The sequence below is a fragment of the Macaca fascicularis genome, chromosome 11, assembly GCF_037993035.2.
Source record: "Macaca fascicularis isolate 582-1 chromosome 11, T2T-MFA8v1.1".
NCBI lineage: Eukaryota > Metazoa > Chordata > Mammalia > Primates > Cercopithecidae > Macaca > Macaca fascicularis.
Window position 1 is genome coordinate 96,479,995 of NC_088385.1, and position 19,430 is coordinate 96,499,424.

The 19,430-nt window shown below is 41.4% G+C and overlaps 2 protein-coding genes and 1 long non-coding RNA gene across 24 annotated transcripts in view; 1 reads left to right on the forward strand and 2 right to left on the reverse strand.

Moving 5' to 3' along the window:
* Positions 1-11,768, reverse strand: part of POC1B (POC1 centriolar protein B) — a 101,972-nt gene extending 90,204 nt beyond the window's left edge. For 13 of the 17 annotated variants that reach the window (XR_010579707.1, XR_012420479.1, XM_074007510.1 and 10 more), the window contains exons 1-2: positions 11,646-11,768; positions 10,879-10,963 (exon numbers count right to left, since the gene is read on the reverse strand). Coding sequence is in view for 8 of the 17 variants with exons in the window: in XM_074007507.1 (XP_073863608.1) it covers positions 10,879-10,963; positions 11,646-11,660 (100 nt within the window). In the remaining 9 variants the exon portion in view is untranslated. Of the gene's footprint in view, positions 1-2,418; positions 2,602-10,878; positions 11,210-11,645 lie in introns of those variants that run through there. The other 4 variants (XM_074007512.1, XM_074007505.1, XM_074007506.1 and 1 more) reach the window with 2 other exon arrangements.
* Positions 5,150-10,541, reverse strand: GALNT4 (polypeptide N-acetylgalactosaminyltransferase 4). The gene has a single exon (XM_005571833.5). The coding sequence runs from the start codon at positions 10,292-10,294 to the stop codon at positions 8,558-8,560; it is 1,737 nt and encodes a 578-aa protein (XP_005571890.3). The 5' UTR covers positions 10,295-10,541; the 3' UTR covers positions 5,150-8,557.
* The window catches only part of LOC135966399 (uncharacterized), a 77,826-nt gene continuing 69,009 nt past the window's right edge, over positions 10,614-19,430 (forward strand). For 5 of the 6 annotated variants that reach the window (XR_010579709.2, XR_010579713.2, XR_012420482.1 and 2 more), the window contains exons 1-2: positions 11,343-11,560; positions 11,962-12,081. This is a non-coding gene — a long non-coding RNA (uncharacterized lncRNA). Of the gene's footprint in view, positions 11,561-11,961; positions 12,082-19,430 lie in introns of all 6 variants that reach the window. The other variant, XR_012420481.1, reaches the window with a different exon arrangement.

Sequence of the window (19,430 nt, forward strand, 5' to 3'; positions counted from 1 at the left end):
TCTCTCTTCCTCCAGCTCTGGCCATGTAAGATGTGCCTGCTTCTCCTTCGCCCAGTGCCATGATTGTTAAGTTTCCTGAGGCCTCCCCAGTCATGTTTCCTGTATAGCCTGCAGAACTGTGAGTCAATTAAACCTCTTTTCTTTGTAAGTTACTCAGTTTCGGGGTTTTTTTTTTTTTTTTTTTTTTTAAGATGGAGTCTCACTCTGTCATCCAGGCTGGAGTGCAGTGGCACGATCTCAGCTCATTGCAGCCTTTGCCTCCCGGGTTCAAGCAATTCTCCTGCCTCAGTCTCCCGAGTAGCTGGGACTACAGGCGCGTGCCACCACACCTGGCTAATTTTTTATTTTTAGTAAAGACAGGGTTTCACCATGTTGGCCAGGCTAGTCTCGAACTTCTGACTTCAGGTGATCTGCCTCGGCCTCCCAAAGTGCTGGGATTACAGGCATGAGCCACTGCACCCGGCCTCAGGTATTTCTTTATTGCAGTGGGAGAACAGACTAGTATATCCTACCTTCTAAGAGTCTACTAAGAAAAAATCCACTATGCTTCAGGTCCTGCTTCCTCTAATTATGACCCGAAGTTGAAGCCTCAAGCCTCTCTGGTCATCAATCATTGTGCAAACTTTCACTCCCATAATGCTATGGATATCCCCTTAAGCTGACCCTGGTACCCATGCCTTTTCTCCTCAAAATTTACCACTGGGCCACAACACCCACTAGATGATGCCTCTTGTATTCACATCCTCCTCTCTGTAAGTCCCTCTTCCTCCTTAAGTACTTAAACCTTGACTCTGCTTGTGGACACCAAGTTTCCTGTCACCTTTCAAGCAGCAATCATTTTCTCTTTCACATGTCACCTACTTCAGTCACAGTCTTCCTTTCCATTTCAACTCTGAGCACTATGAATTAACTCAACAGATACATGACCCCAGCAACATGTAACGCATTGTGGCAAAAGTGGGGAGTCCTAAGTGACAAAGCAGACAGAAATCTCTAATTGAGGAGCTTAAATTCAAGTGGAAACGCAGACAAACGTATCATTTTTTAAATTTATTTATTTATATTAATTTTTTGAAGATGGGGGTCCTGCTATGTTCCCCAGGCTGGTCTCAAACTCCTGGGCTCAAGGTATCCCTCCTGCCTCAGCCCCTTGAGTAGCTGGGACTACAGGCATGCACCACTGTGCTTGGCTTTATATCATTTTAAATTGTGCTAAGAGGTATGAAAGATAAAGCAGGAAGCTTTATTTTGTGTGGAGGTGGAATCTTAAGTTAGATAGAATGATCGGGGGCATTTTAAGTGGAGGTGTGAAGGACAGGGAGTCAGCCAAATAAAGGGTGAGGTGGTGAAGAACATTTCAGACCAAGGGGAAAATAGGGCCTCTCCAAAGACCTTTTTTCTCCTGCCTCCTCAGCCGCTCATTCTAAAAATCTTGTCACCAGCAGAACATGAACACTTCTCAAATCTCTGATTGCAACCCACCAGGACAACTTGCTTTCCTTATGACTCACTCACTTCCATCTCATCCAGAACTCCAAGACCCATGTTCTCATCCAGACCCATGTTCTCCATTGAGGCTCTCTTCTCACCATCTTCACTTCACTAACCAATTTATAACCTTCATTTCTCTCCTTATTCAATTATAATCCCCCTCATACACGTAACGTTCAATCCCTTGACTCTGCCTCCTTCCTTCAAATTCCCCTGGCAAAAATCCCAAGCACTCTGCCTTTTCTGAGATCATAACTATACCAGTGAGAATTGCTGGTCACCCCAAGCCCCAAACAGATTGGAAACACTATACATTTATGATAACTAAGTTTACATGAGTCTTATATACTCCAAAGCAGTGCATGATTCTCTATTAGTTTCTTCCTCCACTCTCTCTAATGACAATTTAATATTGTCTCTATCTTCAACATTTCTACCCCACTCCTAACCTTGGCTTTCATGATACCCTACTATAATGGCTTTCCCTCCTATCTTTCTGATTATTCTTTCTTAGGTTATTTTGCTATCTCCTCTTCTGATCTACAGGTTGGATATCTTCAATATTCAGACATGGGGTATTTGTTCTCATTGCTCTACATTCTTCCCAGGTGATCTCACTCATTCCCATGACTCTAAATACCATTTGTATGCTAATAATTCCCAAATTTCTGTCTTGCCCAGACCATCACAGTAATTTGAAGACCACCATCCTAGTTTGAACCACTATCATCTGCTGGTATTACTATAATCCCCCTAAATGATTTCCCTACTAATAGTACAATCTCTGTATAGTAGCCAGAGTGGTCTTTTTGAGGTACAAATCATGTTATTCCCTTACTAATCCCTCCAACAATTTCCACCACTCTCAGAACAAAATCCTAAAACGTGTCAAGTTTCCTGTAGCTGCTGTAACAAATTACCACAAACCTGGAGGCATAAAACAACAGAAATTTGTTATCTCACAGTTCCGGAAACCAGAAGCCTGAAATCACGGTGTTGACCGGGCCACACTCTCTCCAAAGGCTCTAGGGGATATCTCATTCCCTCCCTCTCCCAGCTCCTGGTGTCTCTAGGCACTCATTGGCTTGTTGCTGTGTCACTCCAATCTCTGCCTCTGGCTTCACATGGCCTCCTCTTATCTCCTCAGTATGTTTTTTACAAGGACACGTCACTGGATTTAGGGCCCACACAGATAATTCAGGATGATCTCATAATCATTAAGATCCTTTGCAGACTTACATCTACAAAGACTTTTTTCCCCCCAAATAAGGTCACATCACAGGTTCCAAGGACTACGACATGGACACATCTTTTGGAGGGTCACCATTTAAACCCACTATAGCTTCAAGGCCCTGCCGAAGCTGTCTCTGCCTCCCCTGCAGCTTCCTCTCTCTTTGTTTACCAGGTTCTACCCATTCTGGCATTCTTACACTTTCTTGATCTAGGACAGCTCTTTCCCAGCCTTGGTCTTTGCCTATGCTATTCTCCTTTTAGTCTTTACCTAGCTAACTTCTCCTCTGGTCTTCAGTTGAATCTAACTTTCACAGGGAAGTATTCCTTGACCCCATAAATTTAAGGATGTCTCCACTGTTATCCTCCCTTTAAAAAGCACTCTATGGCTGGGTACAGTGGCTCACACCTATAATTCCAGCACTTTGGGAGACTGAGGTGGGAAACCCCATTTCCACTAAAAATACAAAAATTAGCTGGGCATTGTGGCATGCACCTGTAGTCCCAGCTACTTGGGAGGCTGAGGCACGAGAATCGCTTGAACTTGGGAGACAGAGGTTGAAGTGAGCCGAGATCATGCCACTGCACTCCAGCCTAGGTGACAGAGTGAGACTTGGTCTCAAAAAAAAAAAAAAAAAAAAAAAAAAAAAAAAAAAAAAAAAAACCAGCAGCATACTATTCCTTTCCTTCACAGCTTTGACTACTTTCCTTTGTTGCATCAAGTTGTACTGACAAATGGATTTGTGTTTACTTGTTAATATTTGTCTCCACCACTGGACCATGAACTCTTCATACCATCTCATGAAGCACATCTGCTTTCTTCCCCTCTTTATGTAAACCCAGAGCATAAAATGGCATCTGGCATACAGTAGCTTTAACTAAATAAGGGAGTAGTAAATAAATAGACTGCCTCCTCTTCCCCTTTTGAACAGGATTAGATAAATGCAAATAGACAGATTAGAATGGTGACCAGACACCCAAAGACACTGCTGGCCTGCAGTAGATATCACTCCTAGCCCAGCCTGGAAGACTGATAAAGCTTGGCACGAATGAAAAAGTAGTATCCCAAAAATTATTAAGTTAGAAGGACTTCTCTAATTTTCTTTTCTTTTCTTTTTTTTTTTAACATGACACAGCCTCAGGAGGTCCTGAAGACATGTGCCCTCTAATTTTCATTTCTGCTGTGGACAACTACACAACTCAGGAACTTGTTTCACCTTTTACAGTAATCTCCACCTCCTGTCCAAAAGGATTTATTGAAGTTTCTCTGAAATTTTAGGAAAACCTCCCACATAAACTTATTTCCAAGCCCCGCCTAACACTAAGCAGACTGATTCATTCATATATATAACTTTCTTAATTCTGCAAATTACAAAATGATTCAAGTATTATTAAATACTAAATCCTACTAGCCTGTTCTAAAAGTCTAGCGTGCACAGAGGCATGCAAAGAGGTCTAGCATGCAAAGAGAAATCTTTTCTGAGACATCCGAAATTCTCCAGCCTGCTTTTTTACCTGAGGTATTTTTTAAAAACTGAGATATTATTTAAATACCATAAAATTTAGCCTTTTAAAGTACACCAGTGTTTTGCCCAACGTTTGCACTTTTATCACTAATTCCAGAACATTCTCATAATCCCCTACCCCCTGCCACCTGCCAAAAATTCATCTCTGTTAGCATTCTCTATTCCTCCCTTTCCCAGACCCTGGCAAACACTAACGTACTGTCTCTATGGATTTTCCAGTCTTTTTTGTACTCGTGAACCCGAAACACAGAGAGATGAAGTGATTTATACAGAGCTGCAAGTCACTTAGTAAGAGAGTAAGGTTAGAATACAAGTATTTGCAGGAACTTTTAAGTGTATAAAAATTAGTGAAAATATGTTTAGGTCACCTATATATATGCTAAATGCAGCTATAAGACCATCTGATGTTAGAGTCCTTACAATAGTCATTCTCAGGCAGTGTGTCTGGCCAGGGAGAGACAGGGGTATAGGGATTTAGGAATCACTAAAGAGGAAGAGACATGCCACTGGTGGGAGGGAATTGCATTTATGGACCAGGGAAATATGAGGATTTGTTGTTTAGAGGACAGACATTTTTCTTTTCCACCCAGGGTAGTGAAATTGGTGCTAATATGTCCAGGTGCCCATTGCTTCCTTTTATAGTGGCCCAAGTGGGCCCCAGAGATCCCTGATCATTTCTAGTTTGCTCATGAGTAGTTAATAAAATAATAGTACTAACACCCCTTCAGAATACTTGCTGATTAACTATACGTTGTAAAATAATATGGGAATTTTGACTTTTTAAATATCTACTGTCTGAATTTTCAAATAAGTAAAAGAACTGCAAGCTGAACTTACTTCCATTGCCATTATAAATATATACACAGGAGTACGTTCCCACAGGCTAAAATAATCACAATCTATTTGCAAAAATAATCAGGCACACTTTTTATTTTATGTCTTAATCAACATTACAAATACAAAAGGAAAAAAGTCAGAAACAACTCATCACAGAGAAAAAAAATCATTCAGAAGAGATTAATCTGAACTTTAACATTCTTTGTGCTCATTTTAAAATTATTAAAACAGGAATTCAAAAGGACAAGCAAATGAAAACCAAGTATTTTGTTAATTAAAATTGAGACCCTAAACCAACTAAGACCATACAACTTAAAAATAAGCTGTCTTCATCCTAGAAAAGTTTCATTTGCCATCATATAATGAATATGTAGGAACTTACTAATGGGTAAGTAAACAAATTTTCTTTTACAAACAAGTTATTTTGAGTGATAGAAATCCTCCTAGTGACTAGATTTTTTTTTTTAATGACTAAAAACGCCTATTTAGATAGTCCATGTATCCATAGAGTTGGACACTAAATGACATAGTGAACATTTAAAGTTGAAACTCCTTGTCTACCAAATATTTTCCTAAAACTGTTTTTAAGCATATACATTAACTTAAAAGGTCAACTCTTAATTGTCTACAACAAAAGAGAGCTTTGGTACTAATAAATTCAAATTAGGGAATCAGTTTTTTTAAATGTAGAATTACAGAGTATTTTTGGAATTAAATTGGAACGTGCCTAAATATGAAAATGTGAAAGTCCCGCTTTTCTGTTATGCACTCATGAGGAATGAACAGCCTAACTATACTGGATTATTGACATAAATAAAGCACCACTGTAAAATCTCTTCCTAAAAGATTGCTGGGTCACACCTAGCAATTTAGGGCAAAAAGTCAATAAAAAATTAAGGTACTTTATTTTTTAAAGCCTCATTTCCCTTTTGATAGGAGCATCAAGATACTAAAATAAAAATAATGTAGTAAGTACTTTCAAAATATAACAATTTTAGTTATCCCATATAATAGGGGGCTAACAAGAAAACAAAAAAATAAATAAAAAGAGAAAATTTAAACATAAGTAAAAAATAAAAAAGTATTTTTAAAAAGCAGCCTGGGCAAAAGAAGTGGGTGGGTTTAGGAGAATCCCTTTTGAAAAACTCAGAGCATTATTATTAACCCTTCTTAAATTAAATGCAGGGCCAAGCATGCTGCATGTGGAATCTGGACAATTCGTTGATAAACTTTAAGGCTGCTACATAACTTACAGAAACTATGAATGCATTTTCATTTTACGAGGCAAAAGAGAAAATATTCAAGATTGCATAGCAATTTTATTTTTTCAAATGGTTATCCTAAAGAATTTCCTTAATTCAGATTTTGCAAAATTCTTACTCTCCAAGTCATCAAGTAAACACTAAAAGCAACTTTACTCGTGAATACAGTGGACTCTTTACGAAGCATGCATTTTTCATAAATCTAGGCCAAAGTGTACTAATTGAGATTTAATTCTAAATTCATCCTGTGATTTCTGGATATAATATTGGTATAAAACCAGTAAAAATACTTAAAAAAAAAAACTGTTTACTTCCCGAATAATTTAGTTTTGGAAATATTTATATTCTTAGTCAAAATACTACTTTTAGAGTCTAAAGGTTTTAAAAACAAAATTGGTTCAACAATTATCAAAATGAAATGACTATAAACACTGACTAAAACTTCTTAACCCACAGAAGTAAACCACTTCAGGTGAGTTCCGCTCACTTAATTCTCTTTTTTTTTTTTTTTTTTTTTTTTTTGAGACAGAGTCTGGCTGTTGCCGAGGCTGGAGTGCAGTGGCGAGATCTCGGCTCACTGCAAGCTCCACCTCCTGGGTTCACGCCATTCTCCTGCCTCAGCCTCCCGTGTAGCTGGGACTACAGGTGCCCACCACCACGTCCAGCTAATTTTTTGTATTTTTAGTAGAGACGGGGTTTCACCGTGTTAGCCAGGATGGTCTCGATCTCCTGACCACGTGATCCGCCCACTTTGGCCTCCCAAAGTGCTGGGATTACAGGTGTCAGCCACCGCGCCCAGCCTCAGCTCACTTAATTTTTAAAACCCATTTCTCTTCTCCAGCTTCACAAGTGGATTGAACATTGCTCAACTGCTCAACAACATTACCTATGTCAAAAGTGAAAAAGATAAAAAGTATTGTAAAGATTGCACAGTGAGTGAATCTGGGAAGAATATGCTGTATAATCAACATTTAAGAGCTGAAAGGGATATTTAAGATCCAATTCAGCACCCACATTTTACAGATGAGAAAACCAAGCCCAAACACATCAAATAACTTGACCAAAGTCACATTCCTCAGCTGAGCCATTCATTCATTCAGTCATTCATTCACCCACTTCCTGAAAGCGGCACTTAAGTGCCAGGCTCGGTGCTAGAGACAGAAAGCAGCATTCACAACTGCCAAGGCAGTCTTTTTTCCTTGCATTTTAAAGATAAATTCTTACATTTCCTGATCAGCAGAATTCGTAGGAGAGTTCCACAGCCTTGGCAGAACCTAGCCCACTTTCAGTTTCACACATTTTAATAAACATAGTTGGGTTTAACTTCAGAGAGGCCTCAATTGTGTTTACTTTAAATGATTAAGCATTAACAAAGGGAGGCATAGTATTCGGAATGAGTCCCTTTCTAGTACATTCATAAGTTAAGGAAGTGCAATCAGAAAATGCCCTGCACACAAAAACACGTACACAGAGAGGACAGCTTACAAATCAAGAGGAATTTGAGGTATTAATATATAGATCAGTGAAGTCCAATAGCTCAAGTTTACAAAGTATGGAATGTAAGTATCTCCCCATTTCATTTAGATATGGGTACGTCTGCATGTTAAAAAGGCCTCCAAACTCACACTCAAACAAATGCCCTCTTCCAATTACACGTATCTCTAAAACCAGGCCTTTTGCATTAAGCTCAATTTTCTTTCTTTTTGATTAGAAAAAAAAATTAAAAAATAAAATCTAAAATTTAATGTGCTGGCTGAAAAAGAAATTCAAATTCTATGTAATGAAAATAGCAATAGCTCCAACTGCACATTCGTGAGTTTTGTTAAAAAATGGGATGTGCGGTGAACTTACCCATCAACATAAATCATACCTCATTTTACTTGGACCTTTACATTCTTTAATATTAAGTCTGGCACTTAAATGTCTTGTGTGTTTCAATTCACAGTCAACTTCTTTTAAGAAGAGACCATATTGACAAAGCTCTTATATAAAACAACCCATATAAGTAAGGCACTGTGAAATATTAAACAGCAGCACTCTGGGTACCCAGTTTCAGTGTGGTATACCAAAATGAACCCCAGCTTTCCAGTGCTCCACAGACGACTGCTAGGTGGCTTTTGATAAAATAAACTACAATCTTCACTGAGGCCCTTCAGGCTCTTTGACTTTCTTGACACTATTGTCAGCTCATGACGAAAGTGCTGTTGTGCTCTATTTCTCAAAACTCCAAATTTGATTTTTATCTAGAGCATCACAAGTTCTCATTTGTACATCAGGTCGGCCCTCCGGTGTCCGATAAGCACTAAGACACAGTCCTGAGTGTGGGTGAAAAATAGTTCCATCTTCTTTAAAATGCCAAATAATGTTTGCTGGTACAAGGAACCCATCTTTGGGACAATTTTGCATTCCTACATAATTTTTTTGCTCAGGAACCTCTGCACATAACTCTGTCACAGAATTAAACCTTATTTCTTTGTTTGAAGTATATTCAAAGAATTGATTGCCTCCTTGACCATGGCATCCAAACAGTGAAAGGTTAGCACCTGTGGGGTTGTTGTCAGGAGAATTATAATCTAAACATTCAGAAGAGATCCCTCTACTGCGAATAGCCCCATGCCAGCCTGGCCTATCCTCTGGAACATGTAAATTAGGAAACACGTTTTTCAAATACCAGTCAAAGCTCTTGCATCTCAGCCGCTCTCGTATTAATTTTCTTTCAGAAATATCACCATAAGCTTCTTTTCTTGCTGGAGGGTTTCTATTGTAGAAGTGCTCTTTGTACTCATCCATCCAAACTTCTGCTACCCGAGCAGTATTCTGTAGGAAATTGGGGCGAGCATACGGTGCCCGCTTGGGGAACACATGGCCCACGTGGGAACACGGGTGGATCTCCAATTTGCCACCACACTGCCACACCCTAAAAGACAGTTCAAGGTTTTCACCTCCCCACACTTCCATTCCTGTGTCATATGTTCCCAGGTACTGAAAATATTTCTTGCTGACAGCAAACAGTCCTCCAGCCATGGTGGGTGATCTGATGGGGTCAATTCTTGATATCCGCCTGTCCCTTTCGTGTTTGGGGACAGAATGCCACTGAAATGTTAAACGCCAGTCAAACCCACCAATCATGGGCTCCCCTGTCTGCATATAGAATTCAAAAGTATTCCAATCAATTGTGTCTATAACAGGACACACAATTGCTGTTTCATCTCTCCCAATCCTTTCCAAAAGCGGTTCCAGCCAACCGGAATTACACTCACAGTGACAATCCAGGAAAGTGAGGACGTCCCCAGTGGCGAAAGTGGCCCCAATCAGACGGGCCCTAACCAGCCCCTCTCGCTTATTGGTCCTAATCAAGCGTACTCTATCAAGATTGCTGATGTAACTTTCAAGTTGCGTCTTCAAATAAACTCTGTCACTCAAGTCATCCACCAAGATGATCTCTTTCAAAAGGACCGCAGGAGAAGTTTCTAAAACACTGTGAATAGTACGGAGCAAAGTCGACCAGGCTTCATTATAGAAAGCAATGATAACAGAGGTGGTAGGAAGTGTCCTATAGTTGAACTTCTGGGACTTACACTCATACATTCTTTTATCCTCTATGTGTCGATGCAGGGAAATTCTGTCACTGAGGTAAATATTGATGGCATATCTCTCAATGAGTTCTTCTTGCTGCTTCAGTTCACCCTCGTTGAGTTGGAGTTTGCTGGCTTTCCCCCACTCCCCAGGTGCATGGGAATCTGCAGGGGGCTTCTTATAAAGCGGTCGAGACAAATCCTCTGTATTTTTCTGGAGGTCTGAGAGCCTTCTTGACCCCAGCTCCCTGGCACGGCCGGCTCCTGCGGAGGCATGAAAAGTGGAGACCAAGAGCTCCACGAAGATATAGGCCACTGTTAAAAACGCCAGCAGCAGGCAGCTCTTGCCTGCCCAAGTCCACCTCACCGCCATCCGGATTCTCAGGGCTGGGGCGCAGACGCAGCCACCCAGCCACCATGCAGGGGAAGGGCGGCGGAACCCACAGCTCGAGCTCAGGTACTTCCCGGCAGGTTCTTCCTTTCATGCAGGCGCTGGGCTTCTTTCCAGCCACCCGGGCTTTCCAGGGGTCACCTGAGCCCTCTCGGTCCTCGGCCTCCGGCACGGCCCAACTCCTCTCTCCCCACTTCCTCCTGCTCGGCTCACAACTTTTCACGAACTCTCCAGCCAACACCCCACCCTCCCCGGGCCCAGGACAAACCCCTCCCCTGCCCACTCACTCCTCCTGGTGGTTAGTTTGCGAAAGTCGTCCGCCAGGCCTGGACTGCTGGATACGTACGAGACTCTTGGCCGGGCCGGGGGCCGGGATGGCCGAGGGCCGGGATGGCCGAGGGGACCCCAGCTGCGCCCCGCCGCGCTGGGCCCTCGTCTCCGGGTGCTCTCAACCCCCATACAGGCCCCTAGCCGTTCTTCTAGGGACCCTGCCCGGACAGGAGGAAAGGTTTCCGGCCCGTGGAGCTTTTGTCTCATTACAAAAGCAAAACAAGAATAAGACTTACCGAGTTGCTTGCCGTTGGGGCTGAAGTCCAAGGAGGTGATCGCAGCTTTGTGGCCTTTGAAATAACGCTCCAGAACGGGGTCCTCCTGGAAAGGAAAGTCGTCAAGTTTTGAAAGCCGCCGCAGACCTCGAATTCTGGGGGCCGGGATCGACGCTGCCACTCCCCCGGAGTCCGGCCTGGGAATGGCCACTCAGGCGGCGGCTTGGCTGGGCGGCGGAACGGGGCAGCAGCCCACCCACGGGCGCGGCGCCCAGTCCGGCTACAGGGAGACGCCGGCGCCAGCTCTCCCCGCAGGGCCGGCAAAACGCTCTGTTCGCGCTCCCCAGAGTCCAGCGCATCTTAGGAGCCGCGGCCCCTTTGACATGCACGTTCCCGGGCCCCGCCCGCTGGCACAGGGCAGGCAGGTGCTAGGATGCGCCTCGGCTTTGGTACTTTTTTTTTTTTTTTTTAAGTACTTCCCAGGTGATTCTGACGTAGGCGCTCCACGGAAACCCTCCAAGAATTCTGGGGGCCGTGGGACCGCCCGGCTCAGTCCGGAGCTCCGGAACTCGGGGAAGAGCGCCCGGGAGCTGGGTCTGGTTTCTGCACTCCGTCCGCCCCGGTGGCAGAGAGTGAGATACGGACGCCCCGGGACGAGGGGCTCAGGACCCGGCTGCGGACACCTGCCTCCATCTCCCGTCAGGTGCGGGTTCGGCCCGGACCTGGCTCCGCAGCCGGCGGGACAGGCTCCGGGGAGGGATCCCCCCGCACTTCCAACCCGTTCTTACCGTGGCTGAGGCCATCGGGGGGGAGTGGTCCGCCCCAGGCTCCTGCGGGTGGGGGAACCCGGGGAGGGGAGGGGAGGGGATGGGGCAGGAGAGGGGACCGTGCGGCTCCCGGAACCGTCTGCCCAGAGCGGCAGCGCCTCCCGGTCACTACAACAACGGCGGCCCAGTCAAACCCCGCGCTCCAAGCATGGCTAGCCGAGCCCCGAGACACCGCCAGCCCTGTAAAGAGCGGACGGGAGGGGTGCTCCGGTTCAGTTGTGGCTACACACCAAAGCCATGTTTACTAACACTCGCGTTCCCTGTGGTTTGACGTCAGGAAGCGGGATAGTAACCAGGACGGGAATAAGAGCGATGAATGGAAGGGAGTTGTGAGCCTGTGATCGATGCAATCAGAGTTCTATTATGTTTTAAAGAGACAGCACTCGTGACGTTTAAGGTAATCCCCTACCGCTTATTTTGTTGACGTAAAGCTTTGAAGTGGGGCAGCTTGCTAGTTATTAATATACTAAAAGGAACTAAATCCCCGGAGGGCGGATTTGAATTTATTTAACCACTGTTTTTCCACACAGTGCCCTGCGGGATATTGATATAGATGCTGGATGTGCGTGATGAATGAATGAGTGAATGAATAAATGTCGTGCATACAGTTAATAATGTTCTGCGATATGTTTCCAATCTCATTTGCTGATTTGCGTATACCTTAGAGCACTAAACTTTTTGGAAACATGGTTTTTGGTTTTTTTTGTTGTTGTTGTTGTTATGAGACCACCTTTCTACAGCAGACTTTGTCACACATAGTATCATTTGTGCTTCAGTCAAACAATGTAGTTGGTAGAATTACAAAATGTTTTCAATGTTTCCAAGTTATAAACTTGATTCCTAGATATTGGTCTTAGAGGTCACACAGGCAGTTCTTCTAATTCCAAGTCCATATCCTTTTTTTTTTTTTTTAACCCTGCCTCAAAGTGTGTTCTGAGCTGAAAATTACATATAGTGTAAAGATCCTTAGCTACATCAAAAGGCATGATAGAGCACAGCTGGTAAGATATGTGTTTTATGCAAATGAAAGGTATGCTACACACCTTAATTACAGATTCCCTAGTTGTCTAGTGATTGAGTTTAATTTTATTAAATATGGTACTTAACAACTAAACAGGTAGGCTTTAGATTACAGTGTTAGTTAATTTAAGTATACACTTGTTAAATATCTGTTGTATGTTTGGCCTTGAGGGACACAATGATGACTAAGATATTTCCCCTACCTTCAAGAACTCAGCAATCTAGGGTTGATGAGTCTCATGCTTTAGCATTTCTAATGTTGATTTGGGGGCCCCATTTCCAGAGATGCTGAATCAACATATACAAGGTGGGATCCAGGGCCCTTCTGATGTAACAAGCTCCATAGATGATTACTATGGGAGTCTCAGCTGTCTATGTTGAGAAACACTACATTAGTCTAGGAGATGATATGTTGAGAGTGTTGATACCAGCAACTTGTCAGCAAACTGTTGCAGGACTCTTAGTTTTGCTACATATTCCCAGTTTAGGCTTGACTTATTTTAAAAGCCTGCCAAATATATTTAAAAATTATTTTTAAATAATGCTGGATACTGGTGGGAATGTAAAATGATGTAGCTCTGTTAAAAAAAATTTTCAGTTCCTCAAAAAGTTAAACCTAAAATTACCTTATAATCCAGCAATCTCACTGCTAGGTATATCCCATAAGTATTGAAAGCAGAGACTCCAACAGATGCCAGTGTTCAAAGCAAGCATTATTTACAATAGCCAAAAAGTGGATACAATCCAAGTATCCAACAGATGAATGGATAAACAAAATGTGTGTGATATATACATATAAGGAAATATTATCCTGCCATAAAAAGAAATGAAATTCTGATACAAGCTACAACATGGATGAACCTTGAAAACATTTTGCTAAGTGAATAAGCCAAACACAAAGGAGCATATTGTATGATTCCACTCATATGAGGTACCTAGAATAGGTGAATTCGTAAGGACAGAAAGTCGAATAGAGGTTACTAGGGCTGGGGGTAAGGGAGACTGGGGAGTTACTGTTGAATGGGTGCAGAGTTTCTGTTTGGGATGATGAAGTTCTGGAAATAGATAGTGGTGATGTTTGCACAACATTGTGAATGTACTTAATGCCAGTGAATTGTACACCTAAAAATGGGTAAAGTGGTAAATTTCATTACAAGTTTTTCACCACAATAATAAAATAATAATACCAGAAGCTGAAGAGTAATCAGGACCTCAGTATTACTCATAGCCATGTTGTATCTAATATTGGGCAGAGCAGAAGCAGAAAAAGGAAGAAGTTGGAGATTTAGAAACTAGCTCAAAAGAAAAAAAAGTATAGATTTTTATTTAACTGTTTTAGTAAAAGTTTAGTTTTTACTTTTTTTCTCAGTGATCAGGAAACACATGTTTTAAATTTAAAAGATGGGAGGGAAACTACCTATTACTACTATCACCTAACGTTTATCTTAAAAAATTTGTCACCTACTGATATGGTTTGGATTTGTGTCCCCACCGAAATCTCACGGAGGATTGTAATCCCCAGTGTTGGAAGAGGGGCCTGGTGGGAGGTGATTGGATCACAGGGGTGGATTTCCCCCTTGCTGTTCTGAGTGAGTTATCATGAGATCTGGTTGTTTAAAAGTGTGTAGCACTTCCCCCTTTGCTCTTTTCCTCCTGCTCCAGCCATGTAGGATGTGCCTGCTTCCCCTTTGCCGTCCACCATGATTTTAAGTTTCCTGAGGCCTCCCCAGCTATACTTCCTGTACAGCCTGCAGAACCATGAACCAATTAAACCTCTTTGCTTTGTAAATTACCTAGTCTCAGGTAGTTCTTTATAGCAACGTGAGAATGGACTAATATACCTACCTATGTTTTCACTACATGCTAGGACTTTTCTAAGTACCTTACAGATTTTGACATTTAGTGATCATAACAATCTTATTAGAGATGTGCTATTATTACCATTTCCGTTTTATAGATGAGTAAATTGATATGCAGAGACATTAAGTTACTTGCCCAAGGCACACTGCTAGCTAGGAAGTGGCAGAGTTGAGATTTTTAGACACTCGCAGTGTGCCTTCAGAATCCACTCTCTTAATCACTGTCATGACTTTTGTGTGATTGCAAGTGTACTATAAATGTATAAAACATTGCATTTTTGCCAAGATTTTAATAATAAGTTTTACAAAATGAAAGTAATATCTCCTTTATTTTCATTCCACTGTCCTCACTTATTACTCTAAACTGCCCTTCCCATTGTTCTTTTCCATAGTTGATTTTGTTCTTTTCTGCTTTTCTTCACCTTTGCAAATAGTGAAAGCTGAGAGGTAGAAATTTGGAAATGTGGTCTAAGTTGGAGAAATTTTTTCTAACCTCAAGCCTAATTCCACTTGCTACAATGATTATTTAGACCTCTCTGGATTGCAACCTAATCATTTATATGAGTGGGAGCCACAAGCAGGATCAGTATTTAAAAACCTACAAGGTTTTACTGCAGGCCAGGTACTAAGTAGGACAAACCGACCTCTAATTAGCCCTTCTTTTCCAGTTCTCCCAAAACAGAAATTGAATTTATTTACTTGGGCATTACAAAGAGTTGTTTTTATTTTAGCACTGGTTCTTCCTTGGTCTACAAATTTGGAAATTCAGCGTAGTACAAAAGTGCCATCTACTGTTCACCTTACTATATAGCACTTGGAGTGAACATACTTTGAGCCTGTTTACAGGCAGGGGAACTCCCTTATTGATACACTTCCTCCAAAGTATAGGAGAGCACATGGAAAAGTACAAGATGGGTTTGAATCAATAATGCATTACATTTTTGAAAACTGCATGATTCATTTAAGTCAACATTCAGTCTCCAAGTCCTATCAACTACATCCTCAACATACATATATATATATATATATATATATATATATATATATATATATATATATATATATATATACACGATGGGCTGCCTAGACTGGCCTTGAACTCCTGAGCTCAAGTGATCCTCCTGCAGCAGCCTCCCAGGTAGCTGGGATTACAGGCATGCTCCTCACCATATATTTTATCTTCCTATCTTTCTGTCCAATGGCTCCTGTCACTCCACAGACCCTGCCTTCTGCCTTCTAGAATATTTCAGTAACAGCAACTTGCTTTCTAACTTCACAATTTCTCCCCTCCACCTGTCCACCCTGCATTTACCAACAAATTACATAAGATTCACCAGGGTAGCTTGCTAAAAGTAAAGATTTTTAGTCCTCACCCCAGAGGTTTTCATTTAGAAGGTCTAGTGTGAATACTAGAAATCTATTTTCAAACAAGCTTTCTAGGTGATTATAATATGCATCAACATTTGGGAACCACTGGCATATCGTGCCATAGATCTTCTTTAAAATGCATTTTTAGTTCACTTTTAAATGCCTCAAACCAAGTCCTATTTTATATCTAACCACTCATCTACCCTGGGCCAGTCCTTAAGCCATTGCAGTTAACTACGCCCTTTGGAGCCTTTGCTGGAGCTGTTTTTGTACTCGTGAATGCCTGTGCTACTGTCTTGCTCCAACTTATACACAAAGAAATGTATCTCAGGGAAGATATGTTTATGTAAAATCCTCTTTCTCTGAACCTATTCCTCCTTATAAAAATACAACTTACTATTTTTCCTTTGGGTCCTGATGGTATGCAACTTAGAGTTCTACTTAGCACTATTTTATGTTGCTGCATTTACATCCACATTATGTTTCTGTGTCTACCAGCACTTACCATAGTGAAAGGTCAGTAAAGATAAGAACTGCGTTCTACTCATTTTAGTATCACTCTATAGGCAGCACAATCTGTGACACATAGTAGAGGCACAATAAATATTTTCTGCATTGATTGAAAGCTGACATTGTGGCTGGTCAGCTCTATATTTACTGAAAAAGTCTACAAAATAAATAGAAAACATGATCATTGTCCTCCAATAGTTTAAAGTATTTTGTAATTTTATCAATACACACTACTTGTACATTATGGGGTACATGTGAAATTTTGTTGCATGCATAGAATGTATAATGATCATGTCAGGACATTTAGGGTATCCATCACCCAAAGATTTATCATTTCTATATGTCAGGTACATTTCAAATTGTCTTTTCTAGCCATTTTGGTACAGTGCATTATTGTCATCTATAGTCCCCTGATTCTGCTATCAAATATTAGAACTTATTTCTTCTATGTAACTGTATGATTGTACCTGTAAACCAACCTCTCTTCATTTCCCTCCTCCCACCCACACATCCTTCCCATTCTCTGGGAGAAAGAGAATCTACCATTCCCCTCTCTATCTTCATGTGATCAACTTTTTTAGCTCTCATGTATGAATGAGAACATGTAATGTTTATCTTCCTGTGCCTGGCTTATTTCACTTAACATAGTGTTCTCCAGTTTTATTCATGTTCCTGCAAATTACGTGATTTCATTCTTTTTCATGGTTGAATAGTATTCCATTATATATGTGTATATATATATATATCACATTTTCTGTATCCATTCATCCCTTGATGGGGATGCTTAGGTCAAACAGCTTAGAATCTAATTAGGGAAATAAGACTCACCACATGAAACAATCAATGAAAGTTATGTGAAGCAGTAGGTCAATCATAACCATGGGAATGTTATAAAATATATAATAACCATATTATTGTATTTCAATAGTGTCAAATGTACTTAAGACATTTTGGAAATGTTTTTGTATCAGGAAAGACTTACAGGGGAAGAAGGACTTCAATTGTGATTTTTTAAAGTGGTAGAATTAGTGGATTAATGGTTGCCAGAGACTGGGGGAGGAAAGAATGGGGAGGGATTACTAATGAAAAAATGGAAACTTTTTAGGGTGATGAAAATGTTCTGGAATTAGTGGGGTAAGTTTACAACTTGAAAGTACTAAAGACTACTGATTTTTACATTTAAAGCCACTAGATCAATGGTTCTCAAACTTTAGCGGGCATCAGAATCATCCAAAGGACTTGTTATAATGCAGATTCTACTCCAGAGCTTCTGTTTCAGTCTGTCTGGAATGGGGTGCAATAATTTACATTTATAGTAAATACAGGTTCCTAGGTGTGATGCTTATGCTGCCAATGAACCATCCTGTAACAATCAGCAGAGTGAACAAAAAGGTAGTAAGGAGAAACACAGAAAGTAGAATGGGCTGGGCGCGTTGGCTCACGCAGTGGCTCCCAGCACTTTGGGAGGCTGAGGTGGGCGAATCACCTGAGGTCAGGAGTTCGAGACCAGCCTGGCCAACATGACGAAACCCCATCTCTACTAAAAATACAAATATTAGCTGGGCGCAGTAGTGGGCACCTGTAATCCCAGCTATTCGGGAGGCTGAGGCAGGAGAATCGCTTGATCCCGGGAAGCAGAGGTTGCAGTGAGCGGAGATCATGCCATTGCACTCCAGCCTGGGTGACAGAGCGAGACTCCATCTCAAAAAAAAAAAAAAAAAAAAAAAAGGGAAAGTAGAATGGTGTTTGCCATTTGCCAGGGGCTGCGGGGAGAGAAGATGGGGAATTATTGTTCAATGGGTGTGTGGAGTTTCAGTTTGTGAAACTGAAAAAGTTCTGGAGGTGGACGGTGGTGATGGTTACAAAACAATGTGAATATATGTCATATCATTGAACTACACACACTTATAAATGGTTAAATGGTAAATGTTATGTGTATGTTATTTCAGTGAAGATAATAGGGGTAAAGTGTTGAAAGAATGCACATTAGTAAAGGCATCACAGTCATGGGATGACCTTCAGTACAGTGGAAGCCTGGTTCCTTACAGGACCGTACTAGTACGTGGCTCAGGGGTTGGGGATCCCTGTCCAAGACTACTCTATTTGCTGTGGCTCTGCCTTCCAGTCATTTTCTATCCCATTATTGTGTTTTACTTTCTTCATAGCCCTTGCTAGTTCCTCTGCCATGAATGCTCTTCCCCCAAATGGAAGGCACTGCAAAAATTGATAGATTCTGGCATTATTGGAGTAGCAGCAGTAGAAACATAAAGAGATATTTGTTTGGGTATGGCGTAATTAAAATGAGCAGGGGAAGGGGGGCAGGAAAAAAAAAAAAACTTAGATGCTGTCCTTGGTCCTGAACCAACAGTACCTGGTGAATGGCTATCTTACATATTCTAAGAATCTGGTAACTTATGTTCTAGGGCTTAGACTTTCATTTTTCCCTTTTTACCAAAAAAAAAAAAAAAAAAATGCCGTAGCTTTTAGTGTCTCCAAAAAATGTCAAATCATGGTAATAATTTACAATTTACCTAGCCAATTCCTTTTATTTTGACAGTTGTAATAGGTTTCTACTTACTTTTCCCACTAGAAAGAAAAGAGGGTACATTCCCCCATTCCCTCTCCATCTCAATCCTAAGATTATGCATTTGAAGGTCAGTTTATGTGAAGCATCACTCAGACCTTCCAAGTGACTATGATGAGAGAGATGAGGGCAAGATGGAATTGATGATGGCTAGCAGGTATTGGCTAAGATGTTACTCCTCAAAGAGGCTTCCTAGAGTCCCCAACCTTTTAGCACCAGGGATCAGTTTCATGGAAGACGATTTTTCCATAGACAGGGGAATGGAGGTGAGGGATGGTTTCAGGATAAAACTGTTCCAGCTCCGATCATCAGGCATTAGATTCTCATAAGGAGCACACAACCTAGATCCCTGCATGTGCATTTCACAATAGGGTTCCTGCTTCTGTGAGAATCTAACACCTCTGC